This window comes from Xiphophorus maculatus, chromosome 12, assembly GCF_002775205.1.
Source record: "Xiphophorus maculatus strain JP 163 A chromosome 12, X_maculatus-5.0-male, whole genome shotgun sequence".
Lineage (NCBI taxonomy): Eukaryota > Metazoa > Chordata > Actinopteri > Cyprinodontiformes > Poeciliidae > Xiphophorus > Xiphophorus maculatus.
In genome coordinates this window covers 26,416,088-26,438,289 of record NC_036454.1, presented here as the reverse complement: position 1 = coordinate 26,438,289, position 22,202 = coordinate 26,416,088, and the positions used below count along the sequence as shown (strand labels likewise).

At 41.0% G+C, this 22,202-nt stretch overlaps 3 protein-coding genes across 6 annotated transcripts in view; 2 read left to right on the top strand and 1 right to left on the bottom strand.

Moving 5' to 3' along the window:
* Positions 1-987: 987 nt before the first annotated feature.
* On the top strand, positions 988-8,957 carry lgi3 (leucine rich repeat LGI family member 3). Its single transcript, XM_005811757.2, has 9 exons — positions 988-1,454; positions 2,824-2,895; positions 3,708-3,779; positions 5,129-5,200; positions 6,210-6,281; positions 6,480-6,649; positions 6,748-6,912; positions 7,005-7,095; positions 7,655-8,957. The coding sequence occupies exons 1-9, from the start codon at positions 991-993 to the stop codon at positions 8,382-8,384; spliced, it is 1,908 nt and encodes a 635-aa protein (XP_005811814.2). The 5' UTR covers positions 988-990; the 3' UTR covers positions 8,385-8,957.
* Positions 8,958-10,811: 1,854 nt separating this feature from the next.
* Positions 10,812-15,795, top strand: chmp7 (charged multivesicular body protein 7). 2 transcript variants are annotated; one of them, XM_023344076.1, is made up of 10 exons: positions 10,812-11,371; positions 11,564-11,735; positions 12,152-12,337; positions 12,795-12,928; positions 13,642-13,690; positions 13,768-13,887; positions 13,980-14,078; positions 14,172-14,229; positions 14,975-15,196; positions 15,279-15,795. In XM_023344076.1, exons 1-10 carry the CDS (start codon positions 11,109-11,111, stop codon positions 15,332-15,334), a joined length of 1,359 nt encoding a protein of 452 aa, XP_023199844.1. In that variant the 5' UTR covers positions 10,812-11,108; the 3' UTR covers positions 15,335-15,795. The 2 variants fall into 2 exon arrangements, with proteins under 2 accessions (XP_023199844.1, XP_023199845.1); XM_023344077.1 differs by having other exon boundaries at positions 10,813-11,371; positions 14,978-15,196.
* LOC102233441 (coiled-coil domain-containing protein 92) overlaps positions 15,452-22,202 on the bottom strand; it is a 12,213-nt gene continuing 5,462 nt past the window's right edge. For all 3 annotated transcript variants that reach the window (XM_023344078.1, XM_023344079.1, XM_023344080.1), the window contains exon 5: positions 15,452-19,483. In XM_023344078.1, the coding sequence (XP_023199846.1) occupies positions 18,672-19,483 (812 nt within the window). In that variant the 3' untranslated portion in view covers positions 15,452-18,671. The remainder of the gene's footprint in view (positions 19,484-22,202) is intronic.

Sequence of the window (22,202 nt, the reverse complement as noted above, 5' to 3'; positions counted from 1 at the left end):
TGCTAGCTCTTGGCTGTATGTTTAGCCCTTCATCATCATGACATTTTAGCCTCTACATTAATATAGTGTAGCTAAAACCTCACAACTGATGAAGTAGTAAAAACAAAATACAATACAACCACAGCATGGCTCACTAATATGAAGTAATGTATCCTAATGAGTTGTTAAAGGAACGTGCTGATGTAAGAATGCCGGTCAGAACTGGAGTAGCTGTAAACTGAGGGCTACTCTTCTGAATCAGTTAAAAAAGGTAATGCTACGACCACAAAATCAAGAAAAAATAGAGTGAAGAAATTTATTGCAATAAAATATATGTAAAAAAAAAAAAAGTCCACTGTTTTTAAGTCAAAACAGTACAGCAGCAGAGACGAAGACGCGCCTGAAATTTGGCTGCTCTGAAGCAAAATATCATCACCATCCTAAAATAATGACCAGTGACTTTTTTTTTCTTTGCCAAAAAGATGATTTACGGAAAAAAAAATGAAATACAATAAAATAAAATCACTTTTGGCAAAAATGACATAGGCCATTATTTTGGGAAGGTAATGATATAAAAAAAAGAGTGGTCTGACTCTTTTAATTTGTTTCCAAATTTGACCACAGATTTACAACATGAATGTACACGTTAATTATGGACAATAAAATAACAATACTGTAGAATTTCATGATTTAAAAAAAATATTTACCCAGCTTCCTGTTAAAGGTACCTTAATTGATCATCAAGGTAAGAGCCTGGATCCTTTCAAATGGACCACAGTCAACATTTGAGAAAGTGCCAACACTCCCACACATTGAGCACCTGACATGCCACACATTTATTTCCTCTGCAACCTTAGATTTCAATCAAGACCTGCAGAGAGGTGCAGAATCTCTGGGGTTTGCACCCTCTTTCTGCATCTGTAAAAGTGAATAATTGATTACGTTCAGGTCCTGGTGAGGAGAGAGAGGGCAGCCTGGTTCGTCACCCTGTCAGAGTACACTGTGGCAGTGATGCAGAAGCAGAGCCAGGGGAAGCTGCAGCGCACTCACACCCACCGAGGAGATACAGAAGTACCCTTCCTCTTCCTCTCCTCCTCCCCACCGCCTCCCCCTCTCCCTCTCCGTCTCTCTGCGCTCAGTTTTCACAGAACTGCACACAGACAGACAGGCAGGCAGACAGCTAGGCAGGCGCTGTGTGTGTGTGTGTGTGTCGCCTCTCCACCGACTTCAAGAAGCTCACGCACCCAGCCTCCTTTTCCCAGCGCCGGGATGCTGCTGGAGCTCGGCTCGAGATGGCTGAGGCTGATGTTCGTGTCGGTGGTGTGTCTGTGCCTCTGCCTGCCGGGGGAATCGTACACCAAGAAAGCCCCGAAGGTGCCTCGCTGCCCTGCGACCTGCTCCTGCACCAAAGACAGCGCCTTCTGCGTGGACACCAAGGCCATCCCCAAGAGCTTCCCCCCTGGAATCATCTCTCTGTGAGTCCACAATCCTACCAGAAAAGCATCACTTGAACGACCAGCCTCGGCAGCATGTAGGCTGGTACAGAGGGCTACATCACTGATGTCACCCACGGTTATGTAATGATGCGTGGACGTCTCGACTGTGTTTTAATGACATTTAAAGTGCACAAAGCTGAGTTTCAAGCTGTAGAGTGTTTGCCAGCAAAACTGTGATAATAACAATTGTCATAAAAAATGTTGGGTTTTTTTTAAAAAAAGATGATTTTGTTCCTTTAATGTTCCAAATATAGATGAGGGAGAACGATCCAGAGAGGAATACTAACAATAGATTCCCACGCTCAACTGCAGGAGACTTATTTCCTCTGAGAGATCCAGTCTCAGAGAGCGCACAGAGATGTTTCAGCGAATTAAAGAGTAAAATGATGAAGACACGGGGTTTTGCTGATGGAGATGTGGGGCATCTTAGCCTCAAACACCTGTGGATTGGATGGATTAGCGCAGACTTAGAATGTCCTGATTTAATAACAGGGGAGAAAGTGGTGATGGGAAAAGTGCGTCCCAGTTTGGAAAAGTTGTTTTGAAATTTACACTGGCAGGTTTTCAAAGTTTAGGCTGTAGGTCAGGGGTCTGTAACCTGCGACTCCGGAGACCTATGAGTGACACCATGGCTCCTAATAACTTTCTAAAAAAAAATGTAACTAATACTTTTAAATATCGATATACTAACAAGTGTTTTGCAGTTTATTTTTCAAGGAATTGAATTAAAATTCCACAAAAGACTGACTTTAAATGTACCAGCAGCACATTTTTAGAGCAATTTTTCTCGTCATCTGGTTGGAAACTGTTTTTGTTTGTCTTCATAATTTTCCACGACTACCAACAGCCTACAAATGCATCCATTTTCTTTTAGCAAAGGTTTTATGTTTTTCTTTATTTCAAAACTTAAAAATATAACCAAAATGGTGTTATATGGAATAATGACAACTAATTTCCTATATTAAATATTTGCCAAAAGTCAAAATTTGACTTTGTTTGTGTTTTTTTAAGATCAGGTAACATTAGTGGCTCTAAATCAGTTTTATTTAAACAATCAACCAAGTTGACTCCTACAGCACATTCCAGCAACAATGCAGTTCAAAGTGCTTTACATCATGAAAACATAAAAACAGTCAACAATTGTGAAGCCAGTAACAAACATTACATTTTGTGAAGTTATTTAGAGGAACTGGGGGCAAAAATGTAGACTCCTGCCTTAGATGGAATGAAAATGACTGGGCTGCCAGTGAGAGGAAGATGTTATATTATATACCTGCTGTGATGTTTTATCATTGCTCACCTAAAACCCATCTGGATGGGATCTGATGACGGTTTCCTGTCTGAACAGGACGATGGTGAACGCGGCCTTCACGACGATCCCAGAGGGAGCTTTCTCGCACCTTCACCTGCTGCAGTTCCTGTGAGCCGCAGAACACGACACTGTTAACACAAACAGACACCACACAGTCAGTTTGACAAGGCCTGTTGTTCAAAAGCGCCTCCGTGTCACAGGTATGCATGGAGACAAGACACGATGTTGTTGAGCAGCAACAATGAGGCGACTTGAGCCACTCTACTCCAGATGAATGCTTATTGAAAGCAGTGGTGACATAGCAGTAATAAGGGTAAAGTGGCTCAGTATCAGTGTCTGTGCCAATGACTGACTCCCTTCAGTGCAGCTTTGCCACACAAAGGCAAGGCTTGTCTCCTCAGATGCAATCAGGAGTGTGTGTTTATATGCGGCGGCATGCAGATCTGTGTGCTTATGGGAGATCCTGAATGTATCAAAACTTTTTCCACTTTGTGTCATTTTACAGGTTTTAAATGGACTCTATTAGGATTTTAAATAATAGACCAGCATGATTTTAAGTTAAGAAGAGTTTTAAGAATGATACATGATTTCCAGCTTTTTTTCAAAAAATTTTCTTTCTTTTTTTTTTTTTTACAAATGAACTTGGAAAAATATCATCATTATTGTTATTTTTACAAATATTTTTAGTGCAATAGAGACTCAGTTTGGTTTGCAGTCACTCACCATCTAATTTGATTAACCTTAATCAGTTTTCCACTTCACATTTAAACATATTTATACATTCATGCACTACTTTGCGTTGTTCTGTTACATAAGATAAAATGTTTTGTAGTCAGATTGTGGCAATGGTAAAAAGCTCAACGGTTACGAATACTTTTTAAAAGTGCAGCAAATTTTACTGGATGTTCTGCTTTCAACAGGCTCTTGAACTCCAACACCTTCACCATGATTGCCGACGATGCTTTTGCTGGTCTGTCCCACCTGCAGTATTTGTGAGTGTCACTGAATCCACAGTGTTTTTCATCTTTAGCAAATGTCCAACTATCACTGCCTACTTTTAAATATGAAGCATTAATAGCAATATTACATTTTCTTTATACTTATATATGATAATATCTTTTATATTGACTATTTGGGCAATTTCCCAGGGTGGCATTAGAAATAGGGGCAGTTTACGAAGGTATGACTTCACCGTCGGTTGTGGTGGCTTGACATGTTCTTTTTTGAATTGCTTCCAAATATGGAAGCTGGTACTCCATGTTTGCTGCTGAGCATAGGCTGACTTACTTTTTATGGAACCACACTATATTCCATCCAGCTCCAAAACACTCAGCTAATTTACTGTATTATAATTACTTGGGTGCTTGCCCAGAGTGTCATTTATGTGCAAACAACCAAGGATATACTCAGTGAATTCTCCTGGTTGACCTCGGCAACTTGCAGTATCTTGATCAAGCGTTATTACTGGCCGAAGTGGTCAAGCAAAGGCCAGGCATTCCTGAGCTAAAATGCAGAGTAATTTCAGTGTACGCCATTCTTGTGTTGTGTTCTAGTTAACAATTCTGCTCTATATTTAGACCATTTCTATACTGTGAAAGTTGCATAAGGTTGCATAGACCGATCTTGTGTTACTGCCAGGGAGTCCTGCAGTGCTTTTATTTTCTGCAGAGTTCATCGCTGTATCTTTGCCACGGACGGTAAATTTAACATCCACAGTCAGATCTGAGCAGAGAAGCTCTGCAGTGCTAAAATACAGAGCCAGAAGTGAAATTAAAAATAAATCCTTCTCTGACAGCTAGCACTTAGCCTCTGCAGTGTGAAAAAAAAGAAGCTGAATATGCCATCCTGTGAATTGATGTGCTTTAGAAAGTCATTAGGTGATGGCTTGGAGTGGGCAGGCTGCTGGCTGAGTGGGCTTGACTGCAGACCAGCTTGCAGACCTGATCCTCACTGCGGCCTGCCTGCTAAGGATGCTGATAAAGTCATAGAGTTATTTCCAGACACCTCCAGAGAGTTTGGCCCTTAACTATGTATCGACAAAGCAAAGACAGGACAGGATCAAATGATGCTGACAATCCATTTGCAGAACTTGAATGACTTTGTGTGTCATTTTAGACTTGAAGTGAGATTCTCATCTGTCAAAAGTAGACTCCGTATTAATATTTGACTCTAAATCAGATTTTTAAGCAGGAGGAAACGTAGCTGAAATCTTTTACTTGCTTCTGACAGATTTTTGCTGTACTGAACACAGACATTGACCGAGCCAACAAGGGTGACTTTCTGCAATGCAGACAAGATAACAGAAGGTTATCTTAATGTGATTGATTTGTTCCCATCACAGATTCATTGAGAATAATGACATCCAGGACCTGTCCAAGTATACCTTCAGAGGACTCAAGTCTCTCACTCATCTGTGAGTATTTTACGGTGTGGAGACGAATCTTTTACTTTGAAATGTCTAAACCTAAGCTATTTGCTTTAGAGATGCACTGATCAAATATTTGTGACCGATTTCTCATCATTGCTTCTTTGAAAGCTTTGAATGTTGCAAAGTTTTGTAATTCAGCTCTATTTAAGTAAGCTTCGCCTTGAACACAGCAGTACAGTACATGTGGTACAGTTGATGGTTTATGGATACGTTTAAAAGACTGATATCAGAAATTTAACACAAAATGACTAATCATTTTGACCTCAATCTCAAGTTAAAGAACTTAAAACTTTCCATGTGCAAAACAGCCATCAGGCGAAAATCATTACAAGAAATTACTTAGCTAAGGCATAGTATGCATAGTATGTAAAATATAAGTTTATTTCCTTTAAGTGAGGAAAGCTGCACACCAAAAGAGAAAGTGTGACTGAGTTTAGAATGAATATTCAGAAAGAGGGCAGTGAAAAACAATGCTCCTGTGTCATACAAGCACTTTCTGCATTTGGAGTGATATTTGTCTGGGCAGAGGGAGAGAGTGAAACTCTCTCCAGAAAGCATGAGAGTCAGCAACTAGAAAGGAGTTACTCTGAAATAAGATTTTACTCATCTAATTTAAAGACATGATTTAGAGTTTACATTTGAACCATCTTTAGCATCATAAATGGTAATATTTAGCATTTAGCTAAATGTTAGCATGAAGGTTAGCATGGAAGGTTAGCATGATTAGCATTACTAAGAAACATCAGTGTATTTTCCCAACAAAAAATGTAGAACCAATTCATTCGTAGCCAATTCAGCACCTTCCTCCTTCAGTAACAGCATCCACACCTGAGACTGTTGTCGTTTGTGCAACATGTTAGCACTTAGCTGAGAATCTTTTCAGATTCCTGTTGCCAGTTGATTTGTCTTTTGCATCTCTGATGTACATCTATGCATTTCGAACTGGACAGATGATCAGTATGGATCCATATTACGGACAACTCTCACTTTGCAGATCCCTCTCAAACAACAACCTGCAGCAGCTGCCCAGAGATCTCTTCAAACATCTAGACATCCTCACAGATTTGTAAGTTTGCAATATTATCCTGAACTCTTTAAGCAGAACAGTCAGTAGCTCAGTTTCTCTGAAGTTTAACATTTTATAGCTAGAGTGTATGAGGAACTGTTGAAGGATGATCACTGAAAAAAGGTTGTTCAGATGATTTGTGTGTGAGATCTAAAAAGATATATAGATATGGGTTTTTTTTCCATCTTTATGATTCAGAGACCTGCGTGGGAACTCGTTCCGCTGCGACTGTAAGATCAAGTGGCTGGTCGACTGGATGGAGAAGACCAACACTTCAGTTCCGGCCATCTACTGCGCCAGCCCCTTTGAGTTTCAGGGTCGCAGAATCCGAGATCTCACTCCACGAGATTTCAACTGCATCACAGCAGGTTTTTTTGTTTTATTTTAGTCAATCTGTCTGCATCCGTTTGCTGAAAGTCATGGTGTAGTTTCATTGGTGTTCTCACTCTGATTTCTCATCCAACAGACTTCGCTGTGTATGAAACCTTCCCTTTCCACTCAGTGTCAGCGGAGTCCTATGAGTTCAGTGGAGATCAGTTTGTGGCCTTTGCTCAGCCCGATTCTGGATTCTGTACCCTGTACATATGGGATCATGTGGAGATGATCTTCAGAAGATTTCACAACATCACTTGTAAGTTTCTGGTTGTGATAATAAAAACCGATACATTGTACTCTGTAAATAATGAAAACTTTATTCCTTCGGCTTCCCTCTTTCTCCTGAAGCTCGCTCGGCTGTGTACTGCAAACCTGTTGTGATAAACAACACTCTTTACATGGTTGTGGCTCAACTTTTTGGTGGATCTCACATATACAAGTAAGGCCTGCAGTTCAGCTTCATATTTAGCTAGTGAGTGCAACTGAAAGTAACAGCTCAGTGGCAAATATTTAATGGTTTCCTTCTTTAAAAATTTTTAAATCACGTATACTTTTTTTAATCTACTCTGCACTAGTTTATTCCATTCAATTCCAATAATATAAATTGAAGTTTGTGGTTGTAACATGATTAAATTTGTCAAGAAGTTCAAGTTTAATTCTTACTCTTTGCTAAAAGTCAACTAGTTAATTGCCCTTAGGTTTGTGAGTGTGTGTATTGTTGTTTCTCCCGTTTGTCTCTGTGTTGGTGTGAGTTAGCTTAGCATACACACCTCTCACCCAATGACTGATGGAGATAGATCCCAGGCCAATGACCAGATAGGGATTTCGCAGCTATTGTAAATGGATGGGTTGAGGTCGAATTTGAAGAAAGGTCCTCTTGTAAAAACTGTTAAGTTGATATCTTTGGAAAGACAGTGGAGCAGATATTGTTTTTCCATTAGAGATAAAAGTGGCTCTGAACTTTGGGAAATCCCCTGACAGCCTCTGTGTGAACGCAGGTGGGAGGAGGGACCGCAGCGCTTTATCAAGATCCAAGACATCGACACCAACCGGGTGAGGAAACCAAACTTTGTGGACACCTTCCTGCTGGACGATGAGTGGTATTTTGTTGTGGCGGACAGCTCCAAGGCAGGCTCCACCAGTATCTATCGCTGGAACAGCAATGGGTTCTACTCCCATCAGTCCCTCCACCCTTGGCACCGGGACACTCACGTGGAGTTCATAGACGTTGGCGGGAAGCCTCACCTTATCCTGTCCAGTGCCTCCCAGCCTCCTGTGGTCTACCAGTGGAACCGGAACCAGAAGCAGTTCGCTTTCCATTCCATAATCACGGAGCTCGCAGACGTGCAGATGGTCAAGCACTTCTGGGTGAGGAAGGTCCTCTACCTCTGCCTCACGCGCTTCATTGGCGACTCCAAGATCCTGCGCTGGGAGGGGCAGCGCTTTGTGGAGATCCAGACTCTGCCCTCTCGGGGGTCGATGGCGGTGTATCCCTTCACGGTGGGGCCTCGCCAGTACCTCATCCTGGGCAGTGACTTCTCCTTCTCCAGAGTGTACCTGTGGGACGACCTCACCCAGCGCTTCCAGCCCTTCCAGGAGCTCAACATGAGGGCCCCAAGGGGCTTCAGCCTGGTGTCCGTCGACAACAAGGACATTCTACTGGCCGCCAGCTTCAAAGGCAACACCCTGGCCTACCAGCACCTGGTGGTGGATCTCAGTGCCAAATGAGCAACAGGAGGTGTTCACCTACCTTCAGTTTAAAATGTGCCAATAAGACTGCAAAAATGTCGAAGCCATGTAACTGAAAGTGCTGTTTCCTCTGAGGTTTTGAGTAAGTCAACTAATTACATGATTGTTTATGATCTTTTGCACTATTGTTTAAAATCTAATTGAGATATGTCAACATTAGAGTTGTGGAACTGTTGAATCACTGTTCTATTTAAAAGAAATTATGACTAGGCCATTGTTTTTATTCCTTGTGTTGTATTTAACTAATATCTAAATAACATGCATGTACATTTTCAGAATTGTTTGAAAGACCACACTGGAAGTTGAATTACTGAGAGGAAAACTATGTTTTGTACGCTATAGGGTGAACTGAAAACCCTTTTGCACGACACTGTGTATAAAACAAGCTAACCCTAAAACACTTAAAACACTTTGTTTCATACCCATATGTATATATATTATCAACATAAATATGTTTTTGACTAAATGCTTGTTCAAATCAAATCAACATTTTGTCACCATTCATTGTAATGCCAATGCAATGTCCACAATAAAATGAGATTGGTGTAAGAATTTTAGCAAAGTGTAAAATCTTAGCAGCCATTCAGCATTTTAACAGTTTGTACTGCTGCCTTCAATGCTGCTGTTCCAAAATTTCATGCAGCGAGTGAGAGGAGCCCATAATGTAGCAGCTCTGATTAAGATTTTGTGCAGAGGGTAAGGAGACAGTCTGTACTGTAGCTGGACTTGTTCTGCCATGATCAAGGATTAGTAAGATACAATAATGGGGACACAAATAAAAAAAAAATTAAGTTAAATAAATGTCATGTCTCTCGGTATAATCATAACATAATGTAGAATTCAAAATATATTTCACATGTAATGGTAGAAATTATTGTTTCTCCCTTTTCAGTCAGAAACTTCTTAAACTTCACTGTAATAGACTTTTTACACAAAACCTTTCCTGCCATCACTATCTATGTAACTCTTTGAAGAATTTGAATTAGTATGAGTTACAACAGCATTTAATTTCCCTTTGGGATACATTTTTTAATTAAAATTATTTTTGAACTTATGAATGGTATTCTTTTTGGCCCTATTAGTAAGATCAAATATTATAATTTAAATAAATACATAATCTTAGGTCTGTTGCTTATAATGCAATTGATTTCTAGTAAAGAAAGGTCAAATAAATGCATGGCAGTGCCTTTAGTCAGAGGCTTCTTTCAGCCTGCTCTGATACAGACTGCTACAGGAGATCGATCCTGCCCACGGCCATCAATATGTACAACTCATTGAAGAAAATTGTATGAGTTACAAGAACATTCAGTTGCCTTCTGGTATTACTTTAGTATTTCTGAATCTAACTGTATTTGATTAGTGAATATTTTTTATGGAATAGCAGCAAAAGAAAACAGTGCCATCTTGTGGTAGAATGGGGAAAATACCCAGAAATTGTACTCAAGTTATAAGGTCCCTGATTCAGTATATTACTCAAGGAAAAGTAAAAAGTAGCAGTTCAAGAAACTAAGGTTATTTGAGTATTGAGTAATTGATCAGAACATGTATTTTGATATTAAAAAATGTCACCAGGTAGATGAAAAATATCATCTACCTGATGATATATGTGCAATTTCTGGTATTTTAAAGATTAATGTGCAAAATAAGTACAAATAAATACGATAATTGCCGGATAACAAAGTCAGGCAGAAACACATATTTTCTTTTTCACTATAAAACATATGAAACCAATATCTGTAGTAGGTGATGTAGACCAGGGTAAAGTACTTCCAATTGAAATTAATATCTTCACTGTATCTTCTTGACCTCCAAACGGCACAATAGGTTCAAAAGATAGAAAACAATATTAGAACAATGAATCTTGTGTGCAAACAAGATGCTTCATTTAAACATAAACTGGTGTGTCTCTATGTCTGGTACGTTTTTGACTAAAAGATGTTTGTTCTTCATTCAGTGAAGTTACTCAGTTGATAAGAGTATCCAGAAATAAAGTAATAGTAGTGATAATTCATAATAACACTACGTAAGAAAAGATTAAACGTATGGTGTAGAAAAACAACTCCGCAACATCTTCCCCAAACAGTTTCTCAAGTGAATGTAACTAGTTACTACGCACCTCTTGTAAACTGTCACAAAAACAATATTATTATGTAACATAGTTCTATATTATTCCTTTGGTGGGGTGGTAGCTCTATGCTTCCAGTTTCCAGGCCCTCATGTGTTTTTTTCCGAGAAAAAACATTGACCTCTTGCGTACAAATGTTGCAACTGAACTGTGAAGTTCCTGAGCAAAATGCTGGGTGCGCTTTCTTTTCTCTACAGCGCATCTCTGGGTGGGCGGTGACCTGGTGTTACCGCCCACCAGAGCAGAGGGAAAGCCGCCGCTTCCCCGTCTTGGCGTGAATAATAAACACACACAATCATTTTTTTGTTGATATGTAAAAGCTAGCTCCGTGTTAGCATGAGTTTACAACACCGTGGCGAAGTGAAAGTCTCTGACAGTTGATTTTGAACAGCGGAGCTGTCATTTTCTTCGACAAAAGATGTGTGAACCTACATGTTACCTAGCAGTAGCTGCTAATATTAGCCTTCTCTCTCGAGTTCACTGTTGCCAGTGTTAACCCAGCGATCCTCGCAACCAAGTTACCGTGACGAGCTGGTTTAAGTGGCGAACCAGAACCTTTTCAGTGTGGGCTTTATAAAATGTCTGGCACGTCGGAAATGAGCCTGCCACCCGAGTGGAACGACGACGAGCGGATGAACTTTATGTTCTCCGAGTTCAAGGAGAACCGGGACGTGAACACCACGGACTGGGACAGTAAGATGGACTTCTGGACAGCTCTCATCATGCGGAGCTGCAGGCGGCGCGGCTCCGTGATTGTCAACCTACAGGACCTCAACAAAACCTTCCAAAGGAAAGAGAAAACACCGCTGGGCCTTTCGACTGTAATCCAGACCATGGCCAGGTAACCGTGGACGGGTCGGTGCTCGTCAGTATTATTGTCAAGTCATGTTAACTCTCTCTCTCTCTCTCTCTCTCTCTCTCTCTCTCTCTCTCTCTCTCTCTCTCTCTCTCTCTCTCTCTCTCTCTCTCTCTCTCTCTCTCTCTCTCTCTCTCTCTCTCTCTCTCTCTCTCTCTCTTTCTTTCTCTCGGTCAGGTGTGGGAAGATCCAAAGAGAGTCTGAGTTCGCCGCCAGCGTGGACTGTGGGTGGGTTTCCTGGAGTGTGGGGATGCTGCTGGTGAAGCCACTCAAGTGGACCTTCTCCACGCTTCTGGGCAGCAACAGAGTTCCTCTGGAGGAGTCTTTCGTTGTTATCGAGCTAGTGAAGGTTTGCCATGCTCTTGTTGTTCCCATAGGTTGAATTTCAGCTAGAAGATGCAGTCCTTTGCATAACGCTTTAACTGCTGCTTAATTTGACACATTACAACCACAAACTAGAAAAAAAAAGAACTCTGAAAAGTGTGGCATGCATGTGTCCCCATTTGATTTTATTTGGGTTATCAGAGTAAATGTGCTGGATACAAATGCATGACATTTTTTGTTGTGTGTTGATCTCTTGCATAAATTGCTAATAAAATTGAGTTGTTTTTGGGGTTTTTTTTCCAAGAAAAGGGTTGGGAATACTTTCATAAGGGCACTGCATCTACTGCACAGTCAGATTTGTTTTAAGACGCAGCTGCGCTGGGTGGTTTCCTATTTCGGCGCGAGACGTGGTGATACAACTTCGTTCCTCTTCTTTTTCAGGAGAAAGCCGCGGAACTGCTAAAGGTCTACCGAAGCAGTGACTTTTCAAGCTGCTCCATCATCTCATTTCAAGAGCTGTGCACTCTCGCTTCCAACATCTGCGCTGATGAAAGCACCCTGTGCATGGCTCTGCTGCAGCTGCAGAAGGACAAGCTGGTCATAGTTTCCTTGCACGAGGGAGAGAAGGTAAAACAGAAAATAATCACTGTTGGGGCTGCACGATGTTAGGAAAACATGATTCAAGAATGTCACCACAGTGATGTGATTATTATCTTTCTGTTTTAGGTCAATAGCAGAACACAGATGGTCAATATTTCTGTCTGAACAAGGAAGTTTTATTGTAACTCTGCTAAACAAATTAGTTATAGTTTCTTAATGATTTAAAACGAACTATTTACCCTCAGGAAGTCTTTACAACAAGTGGCACCAGATATATAACAAAAATAAACAGTCTGAATGAGTAGCATTCAATTATTAGCTAACACGTACTGCAATCTAGGCAGTGCTTCATAATACGCGGTGACAGAATATTGTTTTTCATATGTTGTGCAGCTCTAATCAAAGGCAACTAAAAAGTTTTAAAATACAACACAAGTACTTTGTACGATTCATGAAGACGTACCTGATTTCTTCTGTTTTCCAGATTGTGAAGTTTTGTCAGCCAGGACAGGATCGTGTGTCTCCGGTTAGTGACGTAGACATTGGGATCTACCAGCTGCAGCGCAGCGAGAAACTTCTGGAAGAGCGTGTGCAGAAACTGAGCCTGGAGGCTGACAGGTTGATCTTAGACATGAACATTCCTGTTAGACGTCTAGTTCTTGTATACGAAGTGCAAATTACTTTAATTCAAGAGAGCCAAATGCAGAGGGTTAGATTTGGATGCTTGTTGTTTAGCATAATCTCACAATGAAAAATACTGAAAAAAAGAGCCTTTAAATTGCCCTGAGGAAACAAATTGAAGATATGTTTTTGTAATCCAGTAATTAAACCAGATATATTTGCACTTTAATGTGGCTTAAGGATAACATGCACTTTGCTGAGGCTTTTGCAAAGGAAAGTGTCCCACAGCATCGCAGGTCCACTCTCAGACTTGACACTGAGCATAATTTGCTTTTCCACATGTTCATCCTTTGTTTTACAAGACTTACCAGAAGTGATTGTTGTGAAAAAGCTCAGTCTTTATTCCTGTACTTTTTTAGTGCCGCAACTAAAGATAATTTCAATAGTTGATTATTTTATTGATGATTCTGATGATTAAGCAATTAATTTTCAGAAAAAAAACAAAGGTTGCTTTTTGGGGGCAGAGGAGCTTTCAATGTTTTCACTGCAGGATTATGCTATCGCAATAATAAATTCATAGCTTTGAAGTATTCCTGTGCGTCTTACAGGACGCACCAAACCTGTGCAAAGAGCCGCAGGTTTGGTGCATTAGTAATTTATCTCTACTTTTTTTTTTTTTACTAAATTGCACTCTTAAAAATTATTTCTAGGTGCAAAGAGGAAGCAAGAATTCTGCTGCGAGACGGGAAGAAAACACAGGTCATTATAAACAGAAACTTTAAGACGCGACCTTCGAAATCACAGCAGCCGTTTAAGTTGAATTTCTGTCTCCCAAGGCGCTGAGGTGTTTGAGAGGCCGGAAGAGAGTGGAGAAGAGAGCAGACAGCTTGTTCGCCAAGCTGGAGACCATCAGGGGAATCCTGGAACGAATAGCGCAGTCGCAAACCGATAAGATGGTATGAAGGGCCTTAAATCTTAGACGTCCACATGTCTTCTGTAACAAAGTTTTCCTTCATTGGTTAAAGGGTGTGTTCTGGTGTGTGCGCAGGTTATGCAAGCCTACCAGGCTGGAGTGTCTGCTCTGAGGATGTCGCTTAAAGATGTGACTGTGGAGCGCGCCGAGAGCCTGGTGGATCAGATCCAGGAGGTACGCAGTCGTCGTTAAGACAGGAACTGATATATTTCGATTATTTATTAGATTTTTATCATTTTTTTATGGGCTCCTGTTCCATATTAACAGTTATGCGACACGCAAGATGAGGTGAATCAAACCATTTCCAGTGGTGTAACTGCTGCAGGTAAGTCGTTCTGTTCCTACTTGGTTTAATTTTCTTTTACGTTATTATTTATTTTATTCATTTTTAGCATAATGGGATCATGTCACATGTAAATGTAAGCAAATGTTTCTCTCAAAAGTACATTTACTATAACATAAGGAATTAAGCACCAATCAACCAGTTGCAACACAACAGGGATCATTATTGGTGTTTTTGTGGTATTTTTTAATACATAAAACAGTGTATTAAAAAAAGAAAAAAATCTTCTTGCTCAGTAAAGTCAAGTGCTTTACTGTGCACTTGACTCAGTAAAGTGCTGTGTCAATGTGTCTCATTTTAGCACATTATATTTTAATATCTTCTTAAAAGTAAAAATGTATAGTCTTTGTAGTTTCTTTAGATGGATTGTTCCATTTGTTTAGTTCTGACTTTGTGTTTTTTTACTTCTGATCCTCCCCAATTATAAATGCCATCTTTATTATACATTTTTTTGCTGTTTATGTGTCGGTAACATACTGTTTGTATTTTTAAGCATAACTTGCAGAACATAGTAGTCCACCAAGTCGTGAAATTCCATGAATTTGAAGAACAATGGATTTGTTGGACCATTGTAGCGTTTTTTTGTGCTTATAATTCTAACGGCTGCTTTTTTGCAAAAAATAAAAATAGAACTTTCTTGTGCTTCGCAGTCATCCCCCCCAACACTTCTACACGATAAGTCTAATAACGAGTGATCAGTTTATTGACGTATTATGTGTTTTGTCAGTAGATGAAGACATGGACGAGTTGGAGAAGGAGCTGAAAGCATTGCTGGATGAGTCAGAGCCAGATGTGAACACATCAGGTCTACCTGCAGTCCCAAAGAACCGCCTGGGTCCCGCCGGTGAGCAGATCCTCAGTCCTCTGCCTGACGTACCCCGCGGCCACTTGCATGTTACTGCTGACGCGCTAGAGGAGGAACTGAATCGGTTAACCTTATCAGAAACAGGTGCGCACCTTCAGATTCCTTCAGTTCTTTCCGTCTTTCAGCCGTTCCAGACGACATGTCGGTCAACTGTCTTTGTTTTCAGGATCTCCACAGAGGAAGGCAACGTCACCAGAGAGGAGAGCAGAGGCCGCTCAGTGATTTTCATCGACATCCAATTCAAAACAAAGCACTTTACTTCTTTCAATAAAGACAAGTACAGAGGAGGCATGCCAGTCTGGACTTTCCAACAAATAGTGCCGGTCTACTTTTTAACTTGCTTGCTGTCGTAATTTGAATAACCCTTTGGCTCCAGCGGGAATGCTTTTAAACCGGTTAAGAGAACCGTACAAATGGTTTGTCCTGTGTTTATGGATTCTACGTGGATGCTCGTCATAGACCGTTGTGTAAAGTGTGTGACAGTGGCCTTCTGAGGTGTAAAGACGAAGCTGTGTAATGCCAAATGATTTATCATAACCAAGTTTATTGTTGAGATGTACCTGGAAGGATGGAAAAGAATGCCTAAAGTGAGTTTAACCAAATATGTTTGTCAAAAAATAACATTTATTTTAATCACTTGTCTTGAGGTTTATTTGCGTTAAATCAATAAAAGATAAAAAGCCCTGTTGGTCTACACTCATCCTAGCAACACTGACCTATTGGACAACATTGTGAATCCTCTTCTCATTTGATTGTTTCAAAATGTCTGACGATGTCCGACAAAATAGTTTTAAGGTGACTCCTCTGCGCCATGGCAATTTCTGTCCTTTTCAAGTTAAAATCCACTGTCTTGGGTTATTTCTCCTTTTGATTAGTAAGTTTGGTAATCTAATAATCATCTAACTGTAATAGTGTGACAAGATGTCAGTTTATATTCTTGCTGAAGCACAAATGGTGGCCCTGAGTTCAAAATGGCAAGTCATCAGATGTGTCACTATCCATGATAAAAAATTAAAAAATACTGAATATTTTTGTGACATTTCCCCCGTACCTCATCTTAGGGGCACCGCTGTTGACAAACAAACCTGGCCCAGTAAAGTGACCTTTCCTCCAGCTTTTCTGACACTCATTCGAACCAAGTAACCAAACCAAAAGCATGGCAGTAAAACAATAATTTGTATTCTTTAATGACAAGTGATTTTATTGTGAAAAGCAGGCTATTAAGAGATTTAATTACCATTATTGTGGTGGTGTGATAGGTACAGAGTGCATCAGGATTGTTGTTTTTCTTTTTTTGTCTTTCTTTTTCCCGCTGGGTCATTAATAAACAATAAATTAAAAAAACAACTCATTACAAATTGACAGCCTTTTAAAAAGTACGGTTGGTAATATCACAATGTCCAGCAGTGTTTTAAAAATGCCCTTGTACGACAAAAAGCATTAATGAATATTGTTCAAACCTAAACGAAATCCTCCGTCATCTTTCCTCAGACACGCTCGCGCTCTCCTCCTCGCTCACACACGCAGAAACACTCCCTACTTCCATATATATATATAAATATCCATATTGCATTAAAATATGTCCAGCGCTGCTTCCTTCTACGAAGCAAAGGAAAAGCTTCAACTCGATAACCGGCACATTTCAGTTACACACATCGCAGCTTCTACCTACGGTCACGTGAGTATACAGATACCAAATAAAAAAGACATTTACGGAGCAGCAGTGTTATTACGTCACCTCTATCCTACGAAGCTGCTGCTGACGTCTTGCTATATAGACTGCTGCTACCTCCTCTGTACTCCAGATATGTAACGGTAACTTCTAGCCATGACTACGTTTCACAGCTTGAGCACGACTAGGCCGGTTAAGCAGGCACTGACGCAGATATTTGGCTGAGAATTGGTTGTTTGCACCACATAAAACAGATCCGACAGGTCGAAGCAAAAAGGTCAAGATGTGAAAAGTACAAAAAAAAAACACAACTCATTGGGAGACTAATAAAACTCATTTGGCGTGCTTTACAGTAGTCCATTTCTACCGTAGAAGAAGAAAACGTAAAGGTCCTCATGGAGTACCACAAAATGACGCTTTTGTTGATACTGCTGCGTTGTGTAAAAAGCAGGCTGCACAGTGGCTCAGGCTCTTCGCTGTTCTTGCAGTGTAAGTAAGTGTGTATACGCTAGGGTCAGATGCATAAATAGTGCAAAAAACCAAACACAATGCATGTACCCTTCTCTACACATTGGATTTGTTTGTATGTCTCAATGTGTGAGAGATATTAAACTAAAACCACAAAAACAGAATTTGAGGTCAAATGAAACAAGCAGGCTCATCTGGAGGAGTTGGAAGACCTTGGTAAGACTTTAATAGAACCATTATTTTGCTGCTTTAGCTTCTTGCAGAGGACGATATGTAGGCTAGTGTGCTTTAAAGCCCCACATGTGCAATACTGTTTCTATTTTCCTTCCGTCGAGGTCCGTTGCTTTGAACTTAGAAAGTGGAGTTGCATATGTAACGGATTTTAATTCAGGCTTTGTTGTGTTCATGGGCTCACAGCCGAGACTAAACACATTTCCTCCATACCTTAAGCCAGAAATGGGGTTAAAGTATGAAGGAAGTGCATGAGTGTAAAATTTCAAAATGATTCGGATGTACTGGCAGAAGCACATTCCACAGTGTCTGATAAAGGTATTCATATGCCTTGAACTTTTTTTTTGTTGACATTTTACATTCAAATCACAAACTTCAGTGTATTTTATTGAATTTTATGCAATAGGTCAACAGAAATTTCTGCCCCATTGTGCGGGGGAAGGAAAATGATAGTTGGTTTCTAAAATGTTACAAACAACAAAAACGTTACATGCATATGTATTCGGCTCTCTATACTCGGACACCCCTAAATCAAATCCAGACCAAGCAGAGATCCCTGTGTGCAAATTAATCTCATTAAAAATATTCAATATTCATTCATTTTGTCGCAGGAAGGCGACAAAACAGACCAAAACCGAACTTTCGACATGCAAAAACACTGATGTATTGCAGAAAACCAGCACAACCTGAACATACCACTTCAAGGGTAAAACATGGTGGTGGCAGTATGATGCTGTGGTGGGTGATAAGGAATTGATCCTGTTAAAGGCTGCAAAGACTTAAAAATGGTTGAGCAAAGTATGAGAGCATGTGAATAGTACAAAAAAAACAAACTCATTGGGAGTTTTTTTGGGAATAGTGTGGTTAATACTATTAACCACACTATTCAGATTGTTTATAAAACAATCTGAATATGGCTTTTTAAAACACTTTTTAAAAAGACATGTATCATTTTCCTTCCATTTTTAAAGTTATGCACTGAAGTTAGCGGTGATGACGTGATCAAATCTGAAAAAGTTCAAGCAGTGTGAATACCTCTGCAAGGCACTCTTTATAAATCTGGCAAACAGAATGCATAAACACATTTTTGCCTTTGTGGTCACGCTCCTTTTAGTCATAAAACCAAAGTTTTATGCATCTGGCCCTAGATGTGCATCTGTGTTAATGCGCAGGTGCAGCATTGCAGTGTTAAACTGTCCTATCGGCTTCCGAGCGCTTCTGCAGAACCTTGTCCTCGTTGACCTGGTCCACTGCCAGCGTCTCCAGCTCGGCCTGCGGCGGGGCGAGAGGAGGGGTGCCGTGCGGGATGCGGTGCGCCACGCCCACGTGGGCCCTGTGCTGGCGCTCCCGAGCCGGGCTGTGTCGGGGGCTGGCCGCGGCGCCCAGGGGAGGGATGGGGGAGCGGTCGGAGGCGATGGGAGGGATGACTGAGGGGCGCTCACGCACTACCTGCTGCGCGTCGGGAGACTCCCGGGCTGCCTGCAAGAACGGCGTCGGGTCAGGCATGGCGTCGACCGGCTCTCGCAGGACAACCCGCCTGCCGTCCGGGCCCAGGCGGTACACCTCCGTTAGCTCCGGGTGAAGAGGCTGGGAGAGGCTCTTCTTCATCCGGCGACGCGGGGTTTCAGGCTGCCTGTCCTTGGCGGGGGGAGGCGTCGGCTTGTAGGAGCTGATGGGACTGACGTTGGGACTCGCCTCGGAGGAACTTCCGGCCAAAAGCTTCTTCTTAGTGGCGTGAAGCTGCGAGGTGAGGTAAGCGATGGTACTTGCCCTCTGCTCCAGCTCCCCAGACAACACGGCCAGCTTGTGGCTCTTCATCTTAAGCTCCTCCAGGTACTTCTTCTCCCGCTCTTTGATGGTGTTTTCCAGGACCGAAATCATGGCGTTCTTTTGCTCCAGGTCCCGGAGCAGCTCGGTGTTCTCCTCCTCCTTCTTTTTAAGTTGGGCCTCCAGCTCCTCACACCTCCTTTGCAGCTCCCTGCATCGTTCCTCGCTGCTGTCTGCACACACAGTAATGAGCAACATCACAGCTGTTAAATGTGTGATATAAATAAGACAGACAAGAAGAAGAAAAAAAACACGCATTCGACTAAACGCTGAGGCATTAAGTTAAGACAGACTGTCAGCACAGAGAGAGACAGCAGGATCCTTTGGAGAGTCGTTTGCAGTGGTCAGAGAGCTCTGGTCTCACATTACAGCTTTTATTGGCTCTCATCTCCATCACTGCAGCTCCTACCTGACTCTGCAACACCTCACTGCAGCCGACTGTCTGTGCTGTACTGTGTGTGCAGAAAATTACAGTCAACTTCTAATGCAAATTCAGTCATCATTCGCAAATTTTGTGCTTGGCTTATTCCAAGTCTATTTTGCGTAGACTTGGGATTTTTACAAATTATCATAACGTTTCTGCAAAATCTGACCAATCACCTTAAAGTTTTTTTTATTACATTTTTTTTCTGAAAAAAATGACCACTGCAACTCGGCTGAATTTTTACAAATCCCTTCCACCCCCTTCTAATTTAACCCCTTGATTCACAACTTGTAAGATAAAAGCTGTGACGCAAAAGGGCAAACATTCGCCTTTTTTCTTTTTCAGAAACCATTTTGTATAAGATTTTCTTATACTGTGTATACAGTCATGGGTAACGCGTGGGACATGTCTCCCGCTTTTCTTGTATTTGTGCCTCTGCACATTTACAAGAAAAGTCCCCTGCACTTCGTTACCACTGTTCAATCGGTTGTTGTGACGATGTGATTTTCGTAACCGTCTTTAAATGCATCATGAGCGTGGCATGATGACACCGGTTACACCTGTGGATCTCATCACCGAGGGAAGATCAACGCTGAGCTACACGGTTTGTGTCATCTCCAGCAACTAGCCAGAGCCAAAAGGCAAAAAAACTTTCCAGTTTTCATCCAAACAAACCGAGTAAGTTGAGTAATGATGCTGCATGCAGATACTGTTAGCTAAATGATGATTAATAAATGCCAGGATGTCATATGAAGCTTGTTTACAAGAATATTAATGTCGTTGTTTCCTGTTTTACATCTTTACTTGTTAGTTAATGCCAGGAATAAACCCAAGCCTCTTTAATTTCTGTTCACAGGTTGTGCTCATTGTTTCCATATGCTTAAAGGAAATCTTTATTGTCACAATAGAAAGCAAACAGGAAGAGAGGAGACATTAGAGCAGAGGCCAGCAGCAGGACGATGATGCAGGGTTTTCTCAGGTAAGGAGAGATTACTTGATAAAAAAAAAGAGAAGAAATGGAAGGTATGCGCAACAATTTCAACTTTTTTGTCAGACTATGTTATAGCAAAAATAAAACTTAAAAAAATTGCAACATTGCCCATAACTTTTTGAAAAAGATGCCAAAAATTCAGTGATTTTTAGGGCACAACAACCACAACAAAAACATCCTAACATCCTGGAGGGGCTGAAATTACCATTATTTTATATTCAAATGTTTAGATACTTTCACCTCACTTTTCATTTCCTGATCTGAGTCTCGCATTTAAAAAATTGAGTGGTTGGAAACAAGAGTATCGTATTCCCTTCATGGGGGGCTGGTGCTTGTCAAGCCCAGTTGGCGCAGCTGCAGTGAGCAGGTTGGACGCTGTGCATTAGTGCTGCAACAGATAATCTCATTTCCTGCACTCCAATCTAAGAGATATCCCATATTAACATGACAGCGAGTCAGACTGGAGGCTTTAGCAATGTTGAGCCAACACAGCTCTGTCAAAAAGCCTACATCGGCACACCGTGATCTCACATGGCACCCTTCATATTAAAGACACCTTCACCAGCAGAGCGTGAATCAGACGAGGATGTGACTTCATCGCATCATGGTTTAGAGGGAAGCGGCAGCTGGGGGAGCTGTAATCAACAGCAGTGAGTCAGACAGACAGAGCAGTGCTTCCTGGGTAAGACTTTGTTACCAGGGAAGAGAGCTGGCAGAGAAAGCTATTTCAGCAGGTGACATTCATTTACAGCTCTCTGTGGTGCAGAGTTTGCTCTGTAGCTGCTGTTGGAAAGTGGAGCACTCCCTTAGATGCCATCACAACATTTTGAAATCGCACGTGAATTTATCTGACTTTTTTTTTTTTACATGAAAGTGACTACTGAATTCATTTGAAATAGAATGTTGTTAATAGCAACTGACATTTTGCTTCAGATTTCACAATCTCCAGTTTTTCCAAAAAGCTTTGATCCACTGATGACCATCTTAGCCAGTCACACTTTCTCTGGATTATAAGCAGGGATAAGAACAACATGCAAACTTTTTTTTTCTGGTCTTCCTAATATGTATGATTATAAATTGTTCAGAGTTGGAGCAGAGGCAATTAAAATCTCTTTGACATCTTAAATTAGTCATTAGCACAGATGAGTATACAGTAGCTAGCATGACTACACTATTCCTTATAAAATGCTAAGTCCTTAGCTAAATTTGACTCTTCCAATATGTGGAATATCTGGTTTTGGATGCTGTGCACTTAGAAGGATTTTTGTTTTTACTTGTCTTGTTTTTACTTCAGACAAGTTGTGAATGTGTGTAACCGTGGCAATAGGATATTGTTTTTACAACTGGGAATAGCAGATCAGCATTTTAAATTAGCACCTCAAATAATGCCTGAACTACAACCCCACACCCTAAAGGAGCTTAAAGATGCTGAGCAGGACAAAAGAGCAGAGAATTTCAGACACAGATTTGAAAAGGA